This window comes from Cryptomeria japonica, chromosome 3 (genome assembly GCF_030272615.1).
Source record: "Cryptomeria japonica chromosome 3, Sugi_1.0, whole genome shotgun sequence".
Classification (NCBI taxonomy): domain Eukaryota; kingdom Viridiplantae; phylum Streptophyta; class Pinopsida; order Cupressales; family Cupressaceae; genus Cryptomeria; species Cryptomeria japonica.
Window position 1 is genome coordinate 96,990,419 of NC_081407.1, and position 24,527 is coordinate 97,014,945.

At 39.3% G+C, this 24,527-nt stretch overlaps 1 protein-coding gene across 5 annotated transcripts in view; it reads right to left on the bottom strand.

The window, feature by feature from the left end:
- Window positions 1–860: 860 nt before the first annotated feature.
- LOC131046022 (DNA-(apurinic or apyrimidinic site) endonuclease, chloroplastic) overlaps window positions 861–24,527 on the bottom strand; it is a 132,747-nt gene continuing 109,080 nt past the window's right edge. For 4 of the 5 annotated variants that reach the window (XM_057979660.2, XM_057979661.2, XM_057979659.2 and 1 more), the window contains 2 exons: window positions 19,723–19,815; window positions 861–1,227 (listed from right to left, as the gene is read on the bottom strand). In XM_057979660.2, coding sequence (XP_057835643.2) covers window positions 1,106–1,227; window positions 19,723–19,815 — 215 coding nt within the window. In that variant the 3' untranslated portion in view covers window positions 861–1,105. The remainder of the gene's footprint in view (window positions 1,228–19,722; window positions 19,816–24,527) is intronic. The other variant, XM_057979662.2, reaches the window with a different exon arrangement.

Sequence of the window (24,527 nt, forward strand, 5' to 3'; positions counted from 1 at the left end):
AAGACAAGTGCTTTCCCATTAAAGGCATCAACTTTGATCCAACTACTAAGTTGTCTAAAAAGAATAGAGAGTATGAAGTCATATCATTGGCCCAAAATAGCAATGGAGGAAAAGTTATGTAGAAGGAAGAGCACATGGTGGATAAGTAAATGAGCATTAGAATGCAAGAGTGCCCAAACATCAATGAGGAAATCGAAAAATGAGAGAAAAATTCAAGGCAACCATGTCAACAAATAAATTGGGTGAAAGAGAACATCATGTTAGAGAATTCAATCCCACTTGTGACAACAAGCAAGAAAGATGTATGGGAGTGCAAATAAAATGAATACAGAAAATGTTGATAGCTCAGCTAAAGACTAGCTCACATTGTCTTAGGTGCAAGACTAGAACATGGACAACCCCCAAACAAGATTGGGCAAATAGAATATGCTGATTTTGCACTTTGTGATTAGTAAAAATGTAATTGCTATGTCATGGAGTGTCTAGCTGACAAGGGTATCTATATTAAATACATTTATATCTTGAATGTTGACTCCTTGACTACTTTATATGTAGAAAGACTAGTACAAAGAACACTTCTATACCAAGATTCATAGAAAAAGAAAATCACAAATTACAAAAGAAATGATTATCAATTAAGAATAGCTGGAACAACACCTATTGAGGGTGTTCATGTGCAAAGAAAAGTTATTTTTATCCTTATGTCCCATAGACTGCCTAGCCTCATTTCCACTATCAAAAGCATTCATTGGTTCTAAGACAATTCTAATTTGAGGTGAAGTTTCAACTCTAACCAAAAACAAAAGGAATATAATTGTGAGATTACACATGCTTTCGATGCCAACAAAAAGGAGCCAAAATGAATGAGTAATTACTAAATTCTAATTAAGACAAGAAAAAGATACACAATACATAAATGCAAATACAAGCAATGTATAATCAGAGAACATGTTCAAAATTTAAACGATCGTCACATGTGATAAAGATAACTACTTGAAACTTCATTACTGATTTGACAAACTAGCAAAAAGGGTTATATTTGATGTCAAGAGCCATGCAAGAATTTCTACTCAAAAATGAATATGCTAGCAAAGAGATCAATTATCTAGATCTTCAAAATAAGGCCAATTGGACAATGATCGCTGCCATTCACATCTGGAATTGTGTAAGAGTCATATACATTGTCCATAATCGCTTTTGAGACAAGGAAGTAGTCAAGACGCCAACCTAATAAAAAAACAAATTACCTATCAATAAATTTCACACAAAATGGCATTCAAGATGATGAAACTAAATATCAATTCAAAAGTGGGCATAATTGTTTGTAGCAAGGCTTCACAAGTGATTGTGAATTCCTCTTCTTTGTATTCAGCTTTCAATCTGTTATTGTGAATTCATTTTTTATGTATTCAGCTTTCCATGTTTGAGTCGAATAAATGAATACTACAATCTAAGAGCGGCAATTGAAAGAGGCAGCAATTTTTCTTTATTCAATTCATTCCAAACAGTTTTCCAGTCATTAAACATAGTAAAAAATAGTTCAATAATTTTTGTTATGTAACAAATCAACTATAGCATAAATATAATTTTTAGTTTAAATGGCCACTTAAGCAAAAATATAGAGACATGCATTCCTTCAACAATCCTTTTTATAGGATATTAACAGAATTCTCTACTTATATAAAGAGATAAGCATAAACATTCTACTTGAGTTCAAAGATACATATGTTTAAAGGTTTTACCAAGAGCCACAAAATTCATTTATCGTATTAAGTTCATAGAAAACAATTCAAAGGTCTATACATATTAGTAGCATATCCTATTACTCTTACAGCATAATCTATGAAGATAAAAAAATTCAAGCAATATTGTAGTGCTTTGTTTTCCTCCATTAGCATGCTACTTTGGTACCCTAGCAAGTCTATGACATATAGTAACATCAGTCAATGCCTAAATCAATCCGTTCTTCATTACATACAAAACTAGCTTCTGATGCATACATCACATTACCTGTCATTGAACAAGCAGCTCATGCCTACTGTTCAATATTATACTACTTTATTGTTGTGACGTGGCGTAAGGTCTAAAGAACCAAACACTTAAGGGTTTTGAGATACCAATGTAAGAATGACATAAAAGGGAAAAAAAAATGGTATCCTTTTAGGTCAACCAAACATCTCATTCTTAAAGAATCCAGTATTTAATCTAAACATTGACTATTTTATTTTTTGATCTTGCATTTAACATCTTGTGATGTCCCCTTATGTAAATTCTTAGGAATTAGGAACTATCAAATCACAAATAAATTGCAAGAGACTTCTTTCTATAAAAATTCAATTGCAAGAGACTTCTTTTCCAATCAAAGACTAAAAATCCTTTAAAAAACTTATATTGGTAATAATTGATACCACTTAGTATAAAAATGATATCTTATGATCTGCTATATAGTTATATCTGAACATACAATCGATATCAATATGATATTCAAGTATTATGAGATGTAATGAGTATTTTGATATTCGAATCTGCATTATGTAACTTTAATGATAAGATGGAGTATCTTTGCTGTCTCTGATACGAGTATAAAAATATGCAAAGTTTTGATCTGATCTGTCTGTTTACCCCGATCTGCAATTATGGAGCTAACTTTGCTCTTCCTGATATGACAATATGAATTGTGCTGTAACCTTTCCTCACAACCGTTTATATCAATATGCTGCTAGTCTTTCACACTATCACTTATAGCAATGAAGATAGAACTGCTGTTTCTGATTTGCTTTAGAAATATGCAATGGGGGTGGTGCTGTTCCTGAATGATAACTTTAGATGTATGCATCCAGTTTGCCAATAAGGCTGCTGCTCAATTAGAGCGATCCAATTCTGGATGAGAATAAGAAATAAATAATCTGATGATGATTGGAAATGAGTGTTGATCATCATTAAATATCTTTATTTCCTAATGGTCATGCCCCTATGGAATAATTACTCCTTGAAGAGTGATGTCTGGTCCTTCCATGACAGCCATTTGTTAACATGGAGAATTGTCTTAATAATCATTGATTGGCATCGTACCTCTTTGGATAATCCCTGCCCTTTGTGAATGTCTTAATCGTGATCAAAATTCCTTAATGATTAAGATAATCATTGATTGGCTACTCCTTCTACTGTGAGGATAATATGTGGTTTCTGCATAGTCGGGTATGATGATATTGATAAGAATTGTCTTCATATATAAAACAGTCCTTGCTTCGTGGAGTTATGAATATCTGCTATGATACGCATATCTCAGCATGGTATCAATATTATGATCTGCACGTATTGCTAGATCAATGTCATGTCTTCAGTCTGGATCATACTTCCTTCTATATCTTATTGTCTTGATGATGATCTTCTTATCAGCGATATGAATCCTTTGATATTTTATATTACTCTCGGAAGAATTGATAAGGATCTTGCACAACTAGATCTGGAATGATATTTGATTTGGTCACTTGATATATTGTTTAACGGATCCAACTCTTCTTATTTTTGGTGAACTCTATGGTTTGGTTACCATAATTCATTTTAGAATGAGTATCTGAAATCAGTTAGTCTTATAGATAACGATATTGCCATCTGTTGTTGGGTGATTGAAAAAATTATTTGCTTGAGATCATCAAATCCTTGATCATAATACTTCGTCTTACTCGAAGTGCTTTATAGGTCTTACTCGAAGTGCTTTATAGACGCTAGATAGAAAAATCGTGAAGTCTTATCAATTAGACAATTTTCCTTGATAATATTTTGGTGTCACTCTCTTTATTGAGAGAATATGCACTACTACCCAAAGATGTAAATATCGGCAGAAAATCGCGATATATCCCGACTCATTCAGCCCGCCTATTTTGTCGTCCAAAAAATCGGAAACGATTTTTTCATTAAAAATCGTGAATCGTTTAACTGAAAATCACGATTTTATCGCGTAAAACCTAATAAAAATCGCACGCCTAAAAACGACGGAGCCACAACCCTAAAAAGTAAAAAGTTTTAAGTTAAAAACAAAAAAAGGGGCAAATTCGTATTGCACGTGAATTCGCCGGTTTCGACTGCAGCTTCCCCACCGACGCAGCATTCATACTGTGTTGCAGGTTTTTATTTATTTTATTTGCTCATTCGTGATTCGAACCACGGCATATACAATGTACATAATAACATAATAAATTTTTATTTTATTTTCTCATTCGTGATTCAAGATTCGAAATTTCCACGACATATACAATGTATAGTTATACTGTATAAACTTGAAATAACAGAATAAATTTTTTACCCAAAACTGTGGTAACCAAGTGGCCAATACAAAGATGTTAATGTAATAATCTAACATTTTCCCCCTTACATTAATTCAAACAAAGGGTGGAACACAGTTAAAATAACAGAATATAAAACTAACCCAAAACTGTGTTAAGTTGTATACTGTATAATAGTATATTATTAATAATAGCGTATACTGTATAGTGTATAATATATATTATATATTATTAATTTACTGATCAATATTTATTAATAGTGTAAGTGTGTAACTGTAACTGTATATTATTAATTTACAGTAATTTTTCTGCAACACAGTATGAAATTTGAACTAAAAAAATGTCACAAAATTAAATTACAATTACACTGTAAAATTCAGTAACGAATGAGCAATTTTTTTATTAACTATTAATTTGCAGTAGTTTTTAATTAAAATTCATACTGTGTACTGTGTACTGTGTTGTATATTTAATATTTATTATTATTATTTTACTGTAGTTTTCCTAAGACTGTAGTTTACTATAGTTTCCTAAGACTGTAATTTACTATTATTATCTTACTTACTCTATTATTAATTTACAATTTACTACAGAGACACTTATTAAAATTTAATTTATTACTATTATAATATTATTACACAATACACTGTATTGTGTAATAATAGTAATAAAATTATAAATTACTAATAGTCGTGCGTCATTGTGTAATAATAATTAACTGTATCCACGATCTACACACTGCAATAGTGGTTTAAAAATAACAGACTTGAGAGGTATCTAATTGATAATGGAGGCATCTACAATTAGCTTGATGAGACATTTATCTGGATTCTGTAGTTTGGTACTTTGGCTGTGAGTCGTGACCATGCTAATTTGTCCAATTTTAGTTTGTGTTCATCTTCAATTTATATTTATTGATCCATGTTTGGTCTCTTTTGATAGGTTTCTTTTGAATTTTTATAAAAGACAATGGTTTCTGCAACTAGAGGTGGTACAAGTAGAGGTGGTGGTAGAAAGAGGGATCCTATGTGGAAACATGGCACACCAGGTGCAGTGGCAGGAGAGGCTATTTGTAACCATTGCACGAAAACTATGACCGGTGGCATATACCGACTCAAAATTCACCTTGCACAAATCAGTGGACAAAATATTACAATATGTGACAATTGTCTTGAAGAGGTTCAAAGGGAGGTGTTGACGTGTTTTTTATGACAGCATCCAACACAGAATAAAGTTGCCCAACGGTAACTTCACTCTCTCTTGATCAAAGTACGATTGCATGCTGATATTGTAGGAAGATCAGACAAATCGACTCCAAGGTTCCTTTATGCTATGGGTGTGACTCAGTTGGCGGATGTGATTGCTAGTAATCCAAGGGGCCTTACGTATGTCGGAGAAATTTATGTAAGCTCAAGACTTTGTTGACACGGATGATTTGCAATGAAGTTCTAAGTTTTAGATTTTCGGATTATGAAATATGCAGAAAGTAAATAGGAATAGGGTAGAGGGGAACTAAACTAAAGGTAATCTAATCCTAGGAACAAGGAGACAGGACAAACTTGTGCAAAATCCAACCGCGCTTCGCTTCGCCAGCAAAGCACAACTTACACGAAGGCGGTTCAATCTTCAGGAGGAGTGCTAAAGATTTTCAAATCGTCAAAAGAAACCATCAGATAGAACAATCTCTTCTAACAATCGAAGTTGAACATACACTTATAACGAGGCTCAAACTAACTTTGCACGGTATGCAACAATCAGCTGCACACCAAAAGTATGAGCACGAATTTGGCAACAAGTGATCCTATCAAATCCAGTTCATTTAATTGCATGAAAACAAATCTAATCTATGAAGAGAATGAGACCATGCGAGTTCCAAAACAACACAAGAACACACCAACAATTGAACAATGTATTAAGTGTTTGCTTCAAAAACTCTTAGCAACAATCTCTGACGATAGTCTCTCCTCATTACAAATGAGGGGGTCACCCCCTTATATAGGCCTCAAGCCCAGATTACATGCAAAACCCTAATTAGGGTTTGCCCAAAAGATTCTCCACACATGATGCAACAAGGTGGGAATCTGCATTAAATAACCCATTATGCCCACTTACAATAAATTTAAAAGGGCCTAAAATAGCGCCCATGATGATGATCATGCCCGTAATATAACTAACGTCGTCATAAATGCCCATCACTCTCCAAGCGACGGCGGCATGCAAGAAGAATCCGTCATAAAACCATTATGAGAGGACGACATGCAAGAAGATTCCCTTATCCTGTGGTGGCATGCGTTGACTGGTCCCGTGCCTAGTCAATGTTCTCTTCAGCCATAAATACGCCATCATGGTTCAGTCAAAAGACTTTCGTCCAAAAATGGACGACCATTATCTCGCTCATTAATGGCGTAAGTAATGAACCTACTGACGACGGCTTCCAATTCTCCGATCGAGACACTTGGCACATTCTCGATGTTGAATTCCATCAAGGCAATCTCCTCTTCGCTTTTGGAAAAAAAACCTTCCCAATCTGCCATGGCCTCCTATGTTTTCTTCATCATACCGGAGAATGAAGAAACATTTGCAAAATGTTCCTTGGGAAACAAACCGACGAAGAAGAAATCATGTAACTGGGATTTCGAGGAATTCACTATTGTTCCCCCATCGCTGAGTTTCCTTGAAAATAAAGCTTCCATGGCACTGAGGATTTCTTCCTGTATCCCTCTGATGGATTCCTTCAAGGTGACGGAATCAATGCTGAATTTATCAAGGGTGTTCTTCCCTGAACAGATGGCGTAGAACCATCGGGGAAAGTCGTAGGCTTCATTCTCCTGGATTACTTTCTCGTCTACCAGTGTTTGCCTTGGAGTCCTCATCAGAGCCCTGAGTCGGGAAATGGTTAAGTCTTGGTAGACATCAACATCTTCCCATAGTCCTTCCGTCGTTTCCAACCTACTTAGGAGGGCCACGAACCTCGAATGGAGCTGAGCTAGATCTTCTACAAATTTCCCTGCCTCAGCATAAACATCCTCTACCCATTCTTGGGAATTTTGTGCCATTGCCTTTGTAAGTTCCGCATCATCAATTACTTCCTTGGGAAGGAAGGGAGAGGGAGTGGATGAAGGACCTGCTTCCCTGAGGGGTTTCTTGAAACTCCTGACATACTCGCATAGAAGTTCGTTTTCCTCCTTCAGCCGCTTACACTTTGCTTTTGACTTCAACAATTTCTCCTTCATGGCAAAGGAAGAATCGTCAAAATCTCCCATTACTTGACCGGCATGGCCAAGATCCACCTGTCTGATGACGTAATCTTCCTGCCTGATCTCACTCCTATCCTTATCCACCACAGGTTCAGCAATATGCAAGGTCCGGGCTCCGGATTCTTCCCTGACTACCTTGGAAAACTTCCGGGGGGCCTTTCTTTCCGGTCGCTGATCCATGCTCTTCAATAGTTCTTCTAATTCCTGAGCAGGATTGGGCTCCCCTCCTGCTTCATTTCCCAATCTGCCTATCAACCAATCCGGCGCGGGGATGGAATGGTTGTAATCCTCTGCATGCTCCCGTTCTTGAGATTCCTCTTCCATTTCGCCAAGGATAGTCTCTATGAAATTATCTTGGCGAACTTCTTCCAGGTGCGGGGGAACCTCTTGCCTCTGACTTCTTGGCTGATGACGGCCCTGTGAAGCATTGATGCTGAGTATATCAGGTGCTGGAATGTTTCCTGGAAGTGGGCCTGGGGGATGTGGGAACATTTCTACTTCTTGTATGCTCGCGGAGCTGACTGGTGAATGTTCCCTTCCTGTCCTCGTTCTCTTTTGTGGAGGCTCCTCCTGCTGGGCTTCCTGCTGAACCTCACGCGAGATTTCCTGTTGGGCATCCTTCGTCTTTGTTATCCTTGGCCTCTTTGGGGCACTTTTTCCTTTGTCTATCTAGGCCTCTCTTCCTGCCTGACCCTGTGAAGAGTCTTCAGTTGCCTTGCTGTGAGAATCCAGATTTCCCATCAGCTGGTATGTCAGAGGGACATGGTTTTCAACCAACTTTCTTGTCTGTCTGTCAATCCAGTGCTTAGTGAATTTTAGCACTGGCCTAGCCAAAATGTTCAAATCATCTACCTCAGGCTCCGACCAATCTGGCAACAGGATAGGTTGATCTTTTATCCTCTCGAATTCGGGTTGCATCAAATCTGAGTCTTCCTTCACCTGGTCTGGCACCTGATGGATCTCACTTATTCTGATGGTGTCGAGGGGTAGTCTGGAGTGCATTCTTCTCCGGATCTCAAAGCCATCCTCGGCACCGACCCAGTAATCCTCCAAGTGAAATCTATGTATGAATTTGACACCAGCAACCTTCTTGATCTGGCTGTAAGGATCATATTGGGCCCTGGAAGTGTAAAATGGTAGTCGGTAGAATGCCAACTCGCTTGCTGCACTTTCAGCGGCCTCCAATCCTGGGCATATCTCCATGAAATCCCCCAAGACAACTAGAAATTCAATAGATTGCTTCTTCTTCTTCTTCTGCAGCTGATCGTAGGCGGTCAATTGCCTCATGAGCTCTAGCAATATAAGCTTATCTGATGGATATCTAGGCAATTTGTAAGATTGGAAGGAGAAACCCTGTGTCTTGATGTAGGTGAACTTGGGGAACTGCAGGAACATGGCGCCATACTTCTGGACCAAAGCACTTGCTTGCAGAGACAACCTCATGTGCAACTTATTTTGCATAAGTCGTGTCAGGTACATGGTGAAGGTATCATTCGCCAACTTGTAAGAATTCACGTTGTGGAGATGTAGCTGAGGATAACACTCATGCACCTTTAGCTGAGCTGGCCCGCAGCCCATGATTCCTCTTGCTCGCAGCCCATCGAATCCACCCCTTCATGCCAGCATATAGAATAGGTAGGAACTCATGAAAAAGAACTGAGACTTTTTCTCCTGCAGGTTCTTCAATTGTTCGTGCAAGTAGTGGCTGATCAATCTAGCCCAGTCAATCAATGTATTAGAATTCATGATCTCGCCAATGTAGAAGAACATCCAAGGCTCGAAGTTCACCATGTGTGAGCATCCCATTACTCTGCTCAGCATTTTTATCATGTCCACATATTCCTGCTTGAACTCGAAGATTGTGAGAGTTTTGGGCATCTTGGAAACGTGTACTCTAGGTTTCAGCAACCATTGCTTGTTGATCAAATCAGCACACCTGGTGGGGCCTGCTTCATAGACTGCTTGGGCTCCGCTGCTGGTCCTATATGTCATGGAGTAATGTGAAGGGATTCCGAAGGCTTCACCAATCGCCTCTGGAGTCAATGTTGCCAGTAACTTGCCGTCTGGCGTTGAGATCGTCTTCCGCTCTAGATTGTAACGTGTTGCACATTCCAAGACTAGATCTGGGCATTGAATGGCGGGAGGAAAGCCAGCTGCTGCAACTATTCCACTTCTCACAATCTTGACAGCTGTCGGAGATGGATTGTGTCCTGCAATTCCGAACATTCTTATCTTGAATGCAGCCTAGTTGAACGTGCCGAAGTTGGTATCACTGATCTCTTCCCATCTTGAATTCAACCGAGAATGGGGAAGAAAACCCTCCGTCTCTGCTTTGATCATTGTCTGCCTGGAGATAGTAGCTGTCCTGCTAGGTTCCGCCATCTTGGGAATACTTCAAAATGATGAAATAGAGACTAAGTATAAAAAACTTTTCACTTCTTCACTCTTCCTTTCCTGAATCTCGAACGTGAAAAATGAAATGTTTTTTCCAACTTATATAGAATTCTCAAGAGGCATCAAATTAGTAACTGTATTTATGGCATGTCATACTTTCCTTAATCACTACGACATGCAAGGCAGTTTCCCATGCGTGTGAGTTCCAATTTAGAGCCTTCCTTAAATGCTCCCAGTCATGCGTCATACCTGGAAGATTCCTCCTACCAACTCGTTGATTCCATACTTTCCAATTTTGGAGGGAGATTGCAGGATTTTTCTCAGGATTTGCTCAATTCCACTCCGACTTGTCATCTCGTGTCGTCGAAGGAACTTTCCCGGCTTTTCTCCATATCCCTATTTTTTAGGGATCTTCCTAAATTTTAGGAGTCAGGTTCATTGGATGGGGAATTTCATCCCGATTCGGAATCTATAAAAATGTCCATATTTGGCCGGGATTTGATGTCTAAAAATAGCATAATTGAAAATTCACCCGAGGGGAATTTCTACTTTTTATTCTTCCTTGACTCCTTGGAATCCGTGCCTTAGGCAAATTTTCAAATTTTCTGTTTGGGTGAAATTTTACCATGCCAAGGATTCATGAATATTCCACTTGTGAATGCCTTCATGGATTCAACGCCCCAGATCAGACCTGGGCGCATTTTGGCTCTGTCCATGGAGAGGCGGAAAATTGTACTTATGAATGCCTTCTTGATTTCAACGCCCCAGGCCTGACCTGGGTGCATTTTTGCCATGTCCATGGAGAGGCGGAAAATTGCTCTTGTGAATGACTCCTTGGTTTCAGTGCCCCAGACTTGGCTTGGGCGCATTTTCACCCTGTCCATGGAGAGGTGGAAAATTGTACTTATGAATGCCTTCTTGATTTCAGTGCCCCAGGCCTGACCTGGGCGCATTTTTGCCATGTCCATGGAGAGGCGGAAAATTGCTCTTGTGAATGACTCCTTGGTTTCAGTGCCCCAGGCCTGACCTGGGCACATTTTTGCCATGTCCATGGAGAGGCGGAAAATTGCTCTTGTGAATGACTCCTTGGTTTCAGCGCCCCAAACTTGGCTTGGGCACATTTTCACCCTGTCCATGGAGAGGCAGAAAATTGTACTTATGAATGCCTTCTTGATTTCAGCGCCCCAGGCCTGACCTGGGTGCATTTTCACCCTATCCATGGAGAGGTGGATTTTCTCGCTTGTGAATGACTTCCAGACTTGGCCTATTTTGACCTTCTGTGCTTTTGGAGTGTTTTCCTGAACTTTCCATTTTAAGCATGGATTTCCAGCACTTGACCCATTTCTGGCCACCTTTGTCTGCTATCTGACTTTCCGGAAATAGAAATGCTTGTGAATGCCTGATCCTTGTCGCTCTGGCTGACTGACCCTGCTTGTAATAACTTTCCAAAAATAGAAACTTTCCAGGTGTCAGCATTAGATCCCTGAACCGGGTGCAATAATGACTTACTATAAATAGAAACTTACTAAAAATAGAAATTACTAAAAATAGTAAGTTTGATTTTTGGCAAAATGGCCATTTTTAGTTCCATACAAACCACTGCGCAGGCACCTTTGTGTGCCACACGGGCGGAAGTTCCGGTCAGCCCCTCGGCTGACCCAATGTTGTTGGCCTTAAATAGTGGTCAGCATCCTGTTGTAGTAGAGATGGGAATTCTCGGGGCTATCCTCAAAGACACCATCGTGGACGGAGGTTCGGGGGTGAATGTACTGCCAGAGGATACGTGGAAGAAGCTGGGGAAGCCAACACTATGGCCACCCACGTTCAACTTGGTAGGTGCAAACCAGCACGACATCAAGCCACTCGGCACCCTGATGGCCCAGCCAGTCACCATCGGCACGCAACCTTTCATACTAGATTTTGTGGTAATCCCACTCAAGAAGAAGGGGTACGACGCCATCTTAGGCAGAGGGTGGCTGGTTACAGCAAAGGTGAACCACGACTGGAAAAAGAACACCCTTTCTATGGAGAAACAGGTGCGGAAGTACACCATTGATCTGAGGACCCAGGTTGTTGACAAGGAACTGACATCATCTTCGGAATCGGAGGGTGAAGGAAAAGGCTACCCGAGGGACGAAGGACGGGGCTGCAAGCAGCCCAACGACGAAGGGATTCTCAAACGAGGAGAGTACTCCGAGGATGAGACGGGGTCATTGAACGGGCTCTTCCACTGGCAGATGGAGGATTATGAAATGTTCCAGAGCTACAGGCTCAAAGTAGAGGAACCAGAGCAAGTAACAGAGGAGGTGTACCTGCCAAAATACATAGAATATTGGAAGGGAGACGCCCCAAACCTCGGTGACATAGATAATCCGAAGATCAATTGTGTCGGCAACAATTGGAACCCTGTGTGGAAGGCCGCAGCCTTCAAAATCTTTATTCTTCTTCTTCTTCTTATGTACGGGAAGGAGACCGTGGTCCCTGTAGAATTTGTGGTTCCAGGTCTTCGGATGGCCATCGAAAATAGACTTGCCACCAACGGGTCCAAATTGAAACCCTACCACAAGAAGCGCACAGGGGACCCGAGAGGCCAGAAGGACACTTGAGAGTCTGGAGGGGGACCCGATAGGATGGAAGGGGACTCGAGAGGCCGAGCAGGCGACTTGAGAGGCACAGGACCAACACGGGAGACTCTTGGGCGAGGAAAACCGAGAAGGATGAAGGGCGATCCCAGAGACAGGGGACCCGAGCCGACGACTCCCTAGACAACTAAACTGGGAAATTGAAAAAAAAAAAAATTTACGATCATACGAGTCCGTACGGTAGTTGACCGTATGACTTGAAGAAGAGAGAAAAAAAAAAAAAAAAAGAAAGAAGAGAAGAAAGACACGGTGGAACCACCATACGGTAGCACCACCGGCGGTGGAACCACCGTACGATAGGACCACCGTGCAGTGGCAACACCGACAGTGGGACCACCGGCAGTGGAACCACCATGCGGTAGCACCACCATGCGGTGGGACCACCGACGGTGGAACCACCATGCGGTGGCAACACCGGCGGTGGGACCATCGTACGATAGCACCACCATGCGGTGGGACCACCGCTGCCGCGGAGCATGGAGACATAAACGCAGCCGCACAAACACACACGCAGTCGCTTCGTCGTCAGTGGTCACTGTACGGTTGAACTGCGTTGGGCGTGCGGAAGGAGGACCGTACGGTGTGCACAGTTGAGCATGTTGTCCGTACGTTGGAGGTGTGTCCGTACGGTAAGGAGGGTGTCGACCACACGAAAAGGTGGCCGCATGATTGGAGGTGCGACAGGGAGCACACCTGGGGCGCTGCCCCCGGACCCCGCGAGGGGCGCTGCCCCTCGACCCCACTGGGGCGCTGCCCCAGACCCTGCGAGGGGCACTGCCCTAGACCCCCAGTTTATTTTTTGAGCTTCAGTACACTTGTTGGAGTTGGGCGAAGGGCATTAGAGATGTCACGATAAGTGTTGTGGTTGTCCGTACTGTGAGAAAGAAGCCTGTAGCTAAGCATTGGCGGGGAAGCCATAAGCCGTAGAGGGAGACGGATTTGGAGGTTGCGAACAAACAAAGTTTGAGGGAAGGCATTGCAGGTCCGCGCAGTTGTATGACACCAGGGAGTTATTCAGTTCAGTTATTAGCCTTTGGGGAGTGTGATGGAGGATTTGAGGTGTCTCCTAGCCTTTGTGCCAGCGGGTTGTGGCCACCTCCAGGCAGGAATGGTATGCTTTGAGGAACTTGGAGTATGTCTCAGCTGGATGTGAGGTTGCCTTGGTGGATGCAAAGAGGGCTCGGGAGGAGCTGACCACCAGGTTGGAGGCAGTACTAGCGTGAGACATAGCTCAGTGTACCCAAGAGTTGGATGCCGAGAGGGCAGCGCGGGTGGCTATCAAGGACAAATTGGCTAGGGAGACAATATCATTTGAGTAGCAATTGGTGGAGGCCGAGACTGAAAAACATGTTTTGCAGACAAGTTTGGTTTAGGCACAAGAGAACTGTGATGTCAAAGATGCACTTGAGCATCGGATGGTAGCAGCCAAGGGTTTTCAAGCGAGGACGCAGCAGGTGCATGGGTTCCAGGCTCGACTGGCGTCAGCAGTTCTGTTTAATGTCATTTCTATTTTGTATTAAGTCGTCCGAAGACGACTTCTTTTCTTTTGGGGGGGATGATGTTAGCGGCATTATTGTACACAAACATAAGACTAGTTAATTAAGTTGTAATTGTTTTGGTTAGTTGGCAACCGAGGGGTGGTCGTTGCAGTGCGACGGTTGGCGCTCGCACCAACTCGGTATCTTTATATACTTTCGAATGTAACTTGTAACGGGGAACGAATTATGAATGGAATAACATATCTGATACTTGTCTGATATCGATGGCGTTCTTATTCTGCATTACGTACTTTATGCTTTAAGTTATTCACCCGAGAGGGTAAACAAGATAAATAACACTAGTAGAGCTCTTGCATTAAAGCAACAGCTCCATCATGTAAAAATGATCAAGGGTGAATCTATCACCTCATACTTCATGAGGATAATAGAACTGAGAGACCAACTCTCCACCATTGGTCACACAATTGAAAGTAAAGAATTAACCATGTTGGCCCTCAATGGTATCGCTTCTTCTTGGGAATCATTCATTCAAGGGATAAGTGCATGATCTAAACTTCCTAACTTTGATCGTCTAAAAACTGATTGCATTCAAGAAGAGTCGAGACTAATCACAAGAGGGATTGGACATAGCTCCATAAGTGAAGATATTCATGTTCTTGCCTCGCACTACTCAAAGAAGAAAGGTAAGAAAGGGCATTTCAAAAGAAGGAAGGATATTTCAGAAATCCAATGCTTTAGATGTGACAAATATGGTCACTACGCAATGAAAGGTCCAACCAAGACTATGCCTCAAGCTTCCATTGCGGATGTTGATGAGACTCTTCCACAAAAGGATTCAAATGGATTCATATTCTGATTTGAAAGAGATAAGTTTTATGATTGAATAATGTTCATGAATTTCATATGTAGTTATTAATTCATGCTATTACATTATGTGTGTTATTTGTGAAACAACATTGTTAGCAGATGTTTGCTTAAGACAAACTATATTTGGATATCTTGTTTTTAAATTTATTCAATTTACTATGAGAAACTTGTCTCTTACATACAAGACATCTTTAGAATCACAGCCTGTTGCTTTTCAAGTTATAGAGTTTTTGAAGTTCTACGTGTGATGAAGAGATTGAAATTCAGGAGGAATATGCAGAGGACTTTAGTGGAGATTCTGAGATTTTGTATATCCAAATTTTTATAAATATTTACCTGCAGAGGTGCAACAGTTCACTTGTGAAGACCATAGAGGCACTTGTGCTAGTAATGATAGCATCTAGGGTTACAAAGCCAAGATTGAGACAAGAGGGCTCTCTTAGTGAGAGAGAGCATACTGAAAGGGGATTTTGTTCTAAATCTCAAGATAATCATATTCATGCCTAGGGATTGATCTTATGACATAAGATCCATGGTGGTTTTGGATCTGGCACTTCCAACCATATGAGGATTATACCAGATGATGAGAGTCTCCTAAAGAAAGATATCTTCCATGATTGGGACCATGTGAGCAGGGGATGATTCCGTGACAGAGGGAGCAGCTAAGAGGATGTGCTTCTATTGATATCTGAGGATCTTGGTTATATTGGTTCAGAGGGAGTGGACCATGTCAAGATGGTTTCTCTAGTGATCAGTCAAAGGACTATGATTCATGAGATGGAGTCCCATTTATGTAGGCTGGAAGACCTTTATGCTGACTTCTAGGTCATGATATTCCTGGATAGATGAATACTTGGTGAGCTTGGAATACACCAAGAGTGATGCAGACTCCAACATTGTATTTCATGAAAGGTCAAAGCATGTGGAGATCAAGTATTACTATGTCAGAGACATGGTGGAAAGGTATGTTATTCACTAATGTATTCTTCTTTTCAAAAGATGTTTGAAAGTGTAAACTCTTGTGATTGCATTTCTCTTTGAGAGAGACTTAAGGAGAAAGCCCTTATCTACACCCTCTGATATGGTTCATGGTACATGTGTGCGTGACTCCATGACAATTTTGGTTCAGTGCTTGATGAGCCCCTATGAACATTATTGTGAGATGACGATCTCTCAATAGTGAACACTTGTACATCTGATCATTATCGTAAGGTGACAATCTTACGATATTGATTGATCATACCATTATGATGGATATCATGGTATGTCATATCTATGGATATGTCATAATGGTTTATATCTCTAGTAGTAATATCTATGGATATGCCATAATGGTGGATATCATGAGACGTGATATCCATGGATAAGAAATAATGGTGGATATTACACAAAGAGATATTCATGGTGGATTTCATGTGACATGAAATCCATGGACATGCCATGAAGTAATATCTTTAGATATACCATGATGGCGGATATCATGAGACGTGATATCCGTGGACAACCCATAATGGTGGATATTACATTTTTATTTTTTTTTAAACATTTATGGTGGATATCATGTGACTTGATATACGTGGATATACCATAACTCCTGATATCACAATGAGTTGATATCTTTCTCTCACACAATAGATGAAGCTATTGTGTTCACAATATGTGATATAACTTATTTAAAGGACAGAAGAATTCCTCCCTAGCTAAGAGGGAGTGTTGAAGATATTATAGCTACGGTTGGATTCCTCTGACCAACCTAACTAATCCAAATGACTAATTGGCCTATCAGCCTTAGACATTTGTGTGTAATCAACTTACTTGTTCTTGTTCGTATTATTATGTTCAGATCAGTTAGACTACCTGCGATTACTGATTGATCATATTACATAATTGCTATCACGTGTATATCCATTATCGTATTGCATCACATTTGGTTATGAACGGTTTTACATAACCGATTCCATCTATTAGTGTATTGGTTAATATCGTTTATGGTTGTTTGTTATTAATTATACATAATCGATTATATCTGTATCGGTTTGGTTATTATTCCGATTACATTCGTGAATCGGTTTGTCTTCAATAGCCATCGGTCTCTTGGTAAAGAGTCACAAGCTCTTAGGAAGACTTTGAATTTCATATATAAGTATGATATATCTCCTTTGGAAGGAAACTAGAACAAGACATCAACAAGTCAATAATATACTGTATACGTGAATATATACATATAGATCGTGGGAAGTCAAATACTGCAGTCCGCAATATATATACATATATATAGTTTGTGACTATATACAGACAGCAGAAACAATATCAGATTGAATGTGATAAATTGGAATCACACGGCATACGGTAGATTTAACATATCATCTGCAAATGAATATAACAGCATACAAGTAGATTGATTCAGATAGTTCTTCACACTAGCAATAGGTCAAATATATATAAATCGGACTGGAGTCTATTTATATTCTATTGTGATCAAAACTAAATTTTTTTTAAATACCTGTCTATTATAAACCTGATCTAAAATTAATAGAATTGGTATTGCTTGAGGACAAGCAATCGTGGAGAGGGAAGACTATAATGTCTTCTTTTTGCTCCAAGTCAGTTGTGCTTCCATTAGCCTATTCTTGGGGTTCCCATAGGCTAAGCAGAGTTGGTTAGGGGACTCAGTGTTTTGTAGTGAGCTCAAGCCTACAATTTCAGTGTGTTTTGATGGCATTTGTATTTTCGGCACATGCTAGTTTTAGTAAGTGCCATTTTGGGCACTTGCTATCAATTTCAATTCCCCCTTCACTTCGGAGTGAAGTGTTCTTGATTTCTATACCTTAGCAAGTTTTCTAAGGTGTTTAGCATAATATTTTATATTTTTCACCTAAGTGATCAAAAAGGTTGCCTTAATTTATAACTTTTGTGATTAAAGTGCTTATAAAGTGGCACCAAAAGTGGACACCTAGGTAAGAGGGGAAGACGTAAGTGATGAAAAGGCTTATAAAGTGACCCCAAAAGTGGACACCTAGGTAAGAGGGGAAGACGTAAGTGATGATGAAAAGGCTTATAAAGTGACCCCAAAAGTGGATGCTTGGGTAAGGGGGGATGACATAAGTGATGAAAATGCTTATAAAGTGACCCCTAAAGTGGACGCCGAGGAAAGCGGGGGGATTTAAGTGATTTTTCAAAATTTATATTGAGAATTTTTAGGGGAAAATAACATATTCAAATTTGTGTTGTCCTAACTTTTCCATCCAACTCTATAAATATGAGTTGTGGCTCTCATTTCTCCATTTTGCTTGCGCACACATAACAAGATGTTGTTGAAATGAACTTGGAGAGTTCTTTAAGAGATTGTTGAGGACAAAAACCCTCTACAGTTCATCTCATTCCATGGTGCAAGATCCACCCTTGCTGGGTGTTGCTTTTCAGATAGAGTTTTCATTCTTTGCTCGAAGTTTGGTGATAAGGGTTTGATGAAGATGACAATTTATAAGGTATTTTGATTTGGATTTCCTGTTTTTGGTGTGATTTATGTTTATTCTGAGTGTTGTTCAAGTTTCAAGAGTTTTTGGAGGTATTTTCCAATGCTAGCCATACCATTCCAGCTACCTTGAGATTCACATTTTTGCTCATATCTTCGAAAAAAAGACATTATTCTGAGCATTGTCTCAAAGGTTTTCTTATGCCTAGGCAATGAGGACGCATATGTAAAATGTGGGCTTTGGTTTGGCATTTATCTTCTAGCTCAAGTTGCCCCTTGCAAGTAACACTCAACTTGGGTATTGGCACATGGGAATTTGTGAGGTGTTTTCCTCTGTTTGAAGGCTGCAAAATCATCCTTTGAAGGCCTCTAAGGGTTCCTAACAGATCTGGATCAGTTTGGAAGGTAAAAGAAATGACTGGAAATTCTTATGTGAATCGCCCCTGTGCATTTCTTACTCGTTTGCTGGAGCGTACTTCTGAGTTGGTTTTCTGAGTTAAAAAGGGCCTGATTATGTTGAATGGTGATTGAGATGTGACTGAAACTTTATTGCAGACCTGTGGTAGCCTTTGGAGGAGTTTTTGATGGTGATTTGGAATGATTTTCAGACCTGTAGCAGCAAGAAGACACATAATTTTGAAGGTGCTTATGTATAGTTATTTGCCAAGTTCATACTTTATTTGTAATGTCCAATTTGAATGCCAAAATATCCTAATTTTGTGCACAGCAGTATGTATGATTCATGTATTTCAATTTTAGATGATGTTGATCACATACTCAAACTTGAAGAGTACTCGGCAAGCCCAAAATTATGAACTCAGCAAAAACTCGAGGAAAACTCGACAAAACTCGGCAACTCAGAAAGTACTAAAAATTAAATTCTCTTAAAGAAACATATTATATTTGTAAAATTCAATTACAAAATGTACTAAATTAAAAAATGACATCTCAAAAGGGAAAAGGCATGGTTTTTAGCAAAAATAACATGTGAAAAATGCATTTTAACCAGCATTTTACATGTGTCAACATTTTTACCCATGTTTTTTTGTGTCTATAAAAACTCACCCAACAAAAAATATAGAGAGTACTCAGCAACTCGGAGAGTACTCGCAGAGTTTACAAACTACGATATTGATAATACTTTTCCATAGAAATGTATTTGCCATGAATGAATGAAACAAATCGGATCAGTAATTGCAAGTGTTTAATCTTTATTCGTATTGACATACATTCATGTGTTAAATCACTACATCAGAAAAAAAAAAAAAAAATCAGGGGTATATAATATATATTCAAAGTTACCCTGAGTTTCCGGGACGGGGACAGCAGGGGACGGCGGGACGCATTTCCAGGATGGCAAATTTTTTTGCCAAATTTGGGGACGGCGGGGGATGGCTATATAAAATATAGGAAAAATTTAAAATATATAGGAAATTTTCAAAATTCTAAATGTTCATATAAAAACATGGATAAAGCATGCATACATACATTATATTCATATGAAAACAATAAAACATGGATATAGCATGTGTATGATACTATGAAAATTTGAAAACATTTTAGAATGTAAATTCTGAACATACAACATTGTTAATACTCAATAGACAATATGCAATTATCCATTCATAAATCAAAATTTCAATTCATTCACATTGTCAATATGCATATCAATAGACTCGGAGGTTAAATTTTCCCTACTTCTATCGACGCAGTTTCCCCCCATAATTTTCAACGGGGGTTTGGGGGCAATGCCCCCAAGGTGGGGTCAAGGGGCATCGCCCCTAGCAGGATCAAGGGGCAGCGCCCCTTGCACACTCCCTGTCGCGATACACGGCGGGGTCGAGAGGCAGCGCCCCGCGAGGCCAAAAAAAATTATTCTTTAATAAAGGCGTTGGGTGTTATTTTTCTATTGACTCGCCGAGTTTGGCAATTTTCTAATCTCTGTGTCAAAATGCCCAAAGGCTACACTGCTGCCATATAGTTTCATTGTCAAAATTATGAACTAAATTAATAAATTTAAGATTTAATTAATGTTATCTTTTAATTTTTTTTATTTTTAATAACAATTTGAATTAATAAGGGGCCTCTATTTGAAAATTTAAATAAAAAATTGAAAATACAACTTTTTTAATTTTTTTAATATTTTTTAAGGGCCTTAGAATGGGGGACGTCTAGCCGTCCCCGGGACGGATTGGGGACGTCCCAGCCGTCCCCAGCCGTGCCCGGGACGTACGAACGTCCCCCAGAGCTAGGGCAGGCGTCCCCCCGTTTCGGAGACGTCCCCTCAAAAAACAGGGCAATTTGGGGACGGGGGGAAACATCCCCTGGCCGTCCCCAAGTCCCCGAAACGTCCCCAGGACGAGGACGAGGGTTTTCACATCGGGACGCATCCCCGGGTAACTCTGTATATATTACATAAATCCATTGGCCATAACCAAATTGAATCCTTCAAAATTATCCATCTTCAATTTTAACCTAGACGCTAACCCCTTGTCAGTGAAATTATGAGTAGCCCCCTATTAATCAAAACTATAACCTTATGTCCTTGAAGTACTCCTCACACTCGGAAGGGGTGATATCTAGGTGCTCCTGAAAGTGTGGCAAGTATACCTCCAAAAGGCTTCTCAACTTTTCAATCCTTATGCTCAACCACCTCCAAAATGCCATCATGTTCAAATTCTTCCTCCTCTAAACTCTACTCTCTTACCACCTCTATGTATCGAACTTGTCCTTTCCCCAAGCATCCATGCCCTGGCTCCCATGGCTCTCTACAAGTAAAGCACATTTATTTTCTTCGAAGCTCGTTCTTGGACTCTTCCATTTTGTTGGATTGAGAAGGTAATGCTTTGGTTGTGAAATATCCTTGTGAAAGGGTTGTGTTGTAGACAGACACGCCCCGTTGCAAATGGGGACCCCTCTTTTTTTGCTTGATAGCTTAGTGTTTTGCTTAGTTTTTCTTAGCTTGGCGATAATTTTAGTCTTTGGCCTTAAAATGAAGGGTTTGGTTTTGTCAAGTCCTAAAGTGGGTTGAGAAACGAAATTGTGAAATCAAGTCTTGTGTAGAAGTTAACTCCAAGGATGAAATTCATGAAATTATGATTTGGAAAAGTGACAACTCAAAACTTGAAATTATGGAATGAAGAAGAAAGGTTGGAAGTCAAAGGATGAAAGTTGTTTAAAAACTTGCAAATGAATTTTATTCATTTGGTGTGGAAAACTCCGCCCAAGTGAAGGAACATTTTACGACTAAATTGCAAAGTAATCTTCAAATCCTGATCAAAATTATGCAAAGCAACCTTGGAATTGCAAGCACTACATGAAAATTCGCTCAAAAATGCAACAAAACGAAGGACAATTCACTAAGAAGTGAGAAGAAGGTTACATTCTTGTCAAGTTTTCAAAGATGAAAGAATTTTCTTTTCTTTTCTTTTCTGTTTTTTGCAAATATAAGAGTGCAAAGTGAAAAATGCGAAAGGTTTCAAAAGAAGAAGGAAATTTGTTGCAAGGTTAAAATTGTGAAAACAAAATTTGTGCAAGACAAGAGTGAATTTCCGTTTGGAAAAAATGCAAGTAAAAGTGAAGTGTCTATTAGAATTGTAAGACTACCTTGCAATTGCACTTGGATACCCTACTTTGCAAGATACCCTAGGATTTCCGCCCCACATTGCAAGACACCATGCAATTTCTGCCTTAAAATGCAAGAGCATTCCAAAATCCCAATCAAGAATGCATGAAGAGGCCTAATTTCTGCCACATATTGCAAGCATAAGGTAAAATCCTGCTCAATATTGCAAGCATAAGTCAAAATGCAGACCTAGGGCAGAAATCCGATAGGAAATGATAGCACAAGTCAAAAATCTGCTTGGAAAAATGAGCACTCAATCTTGTTTATATAGCCTTCAAATCAAATGTGAAAGATGGATGGCCAACCTAGTAAACAAAACATGAAATTCGCTCCAAAAAAATCAGTTTTAAATGCAAAATCTAAAGGAAGAAGACCGACTTGAAGGAGGAGAGGGTTTACAATGTGAAAAAACAAAATGAAACCTTATCTAGCCGACCCCCCTTTGTCAAGGATTAAGTTGTCACATGGAATGCCTATAAAGCAAGATTCAAGCAATCATTTCTGACATCATTCAAAACAAATCAAGTGAAGAATTAAGAGCGAATTAAGGAGCAGATTCAACAATAAATAATGAGCGAATTCTACAGCAGATGGAGGCAAATTTGAGCAGGAAATCAGGTTTCAAACTCAAGTGTTTGTGAGAAGAGGGCGAATTTTATTAAGGATCAGATCTGGAGCAAGGGAGAAGTGATTTATTGGAGAAAATTTAAACAATTTACATGCAGACCTGAGCGATTTTCTCCATCAAATTGAGCATTTTCAGGATTGAAACATCATTTCAACAATTTTCCAAGTTGAAAGGAACGTTTCCAGATTATTGGAAGGAATTATGAAGCATCTTATGAAACATTTTTTGTGAATTATTGATGTTTGCTATTTGTTTCAAAACTTTCTCTTGAAGAAAGATTGTCATGAAAATTTTAGATTCTTCAAGATGAAATAATAATGCAAGATTTGAACTTTCATTTTCTTATTACAATTTTCTTGCATTTCAATTGAGTATTTTGGAATTAACATAGGGTTTCATTCACATTCATGATCCAAGGAACTTTCTCTCTTTTTCAGGAATGATTGTGTGGAATGATGGCGAATGAAGGATGGACTCCACAGCGCAGGGAAAGACAAGATCAAGATATTCAAGAAGATGACAAAGGACATCACAAGATGAAGGACTCAACAACACGAGGGAAGATAAGGTCAAGGATATCCAAGGAGGAGGATGGCGAAAGAAATGATCAAGGAAAGCATTTAAGTTTCAGAAGAGTTAATCAAACTTAAAAACTCATGAGGTGAAGATGTAGAGACTTCTTTATGATGATATAGAAATGGAGTCGAAACAACGAGCTAAGTAAAGAACGAAGAAAGTTTACAAGGCGTGTAAGAGCTTAGGTGGTGCCTACCCATCTCCACCAATGACAAGTTAAGGATCAACATGTGCAAAATCATCAAAATTGACTGACTCAAAGAAAGAGATAATGTGTGCGCAATCCTAGACGATGATTTATTACAATCCTAGAAGACATGGAATTTTCTTATTTTCTCTTGTTCCTTGCAAATTGTGCCATAGAGGATATCTTATTTTTCATTGGTCAAAAGTTGTGAAAAGGTGGTAATTGAGGTGTTAGTTGCAACTAACCCCACCTTAGGGTTTTATTGTTTAATCTTGGCCATTGATTTACAATCACTTTGGGCCCTTCATTTTGTAACTCAAAGTCTATAAAAGGCTTGGCCTTTTCATGTGTAAAAGTTAATAGAATATTGGCAGGAATAGTAGGAGGAGGAGGAGGAGATTAGAAATTGTTATCGAGACTATGTCAAAATCAATACATAATTTTCATCGAAGATATGGTGGACCTCTGTATGAAGTTTCAACATTTTGCATGGTTAATACTTCTCAAATTTTAATTGAAGTTCATTCATTTTAATGGAGAAATGTAGAGATATTTGATGAATTCCTGGTTCATGCCATTTGTAGTTTGTTGATTGCAAATTGCAGTGTCCAGTTAATCTGAAAATCATTGGCAATAGTTCAATTGTGGATGTTCATTTGGATTGCGCCAGCATTGGGCATTTAGATGGATGTTTACAATATGAAAATCTTTCACTACCTTTGGAGATCGCATCAATTTTGTGTAGTTGCTGTTATCATGGCGAAGCAAACTTGATTTAAAGAATCCATTTATCTAAAGCACTATCCATTATCATCATTGTTCATAGGTATTAGATTAGATTCTTTAACCCTTATCCTTTTGATCTTTGCTTGGTATAGGTTTAAGCTACTCTAAGAATAAAGCATCACCTAAAGTGTTATATCAGATGTTCAAGTTCCAGCTGCTTTGTAGAAGTAAATAACAGAAGTCCCTTTGTGAGAACAGAAAATCATATCATTTCACTGAGTCTATCCATTGCAACATCAAGACCTGACAATAGGAACCTTGGGGTAACCTTAATTGATCACATTGTTTAGCATTTGAGGTTTCCT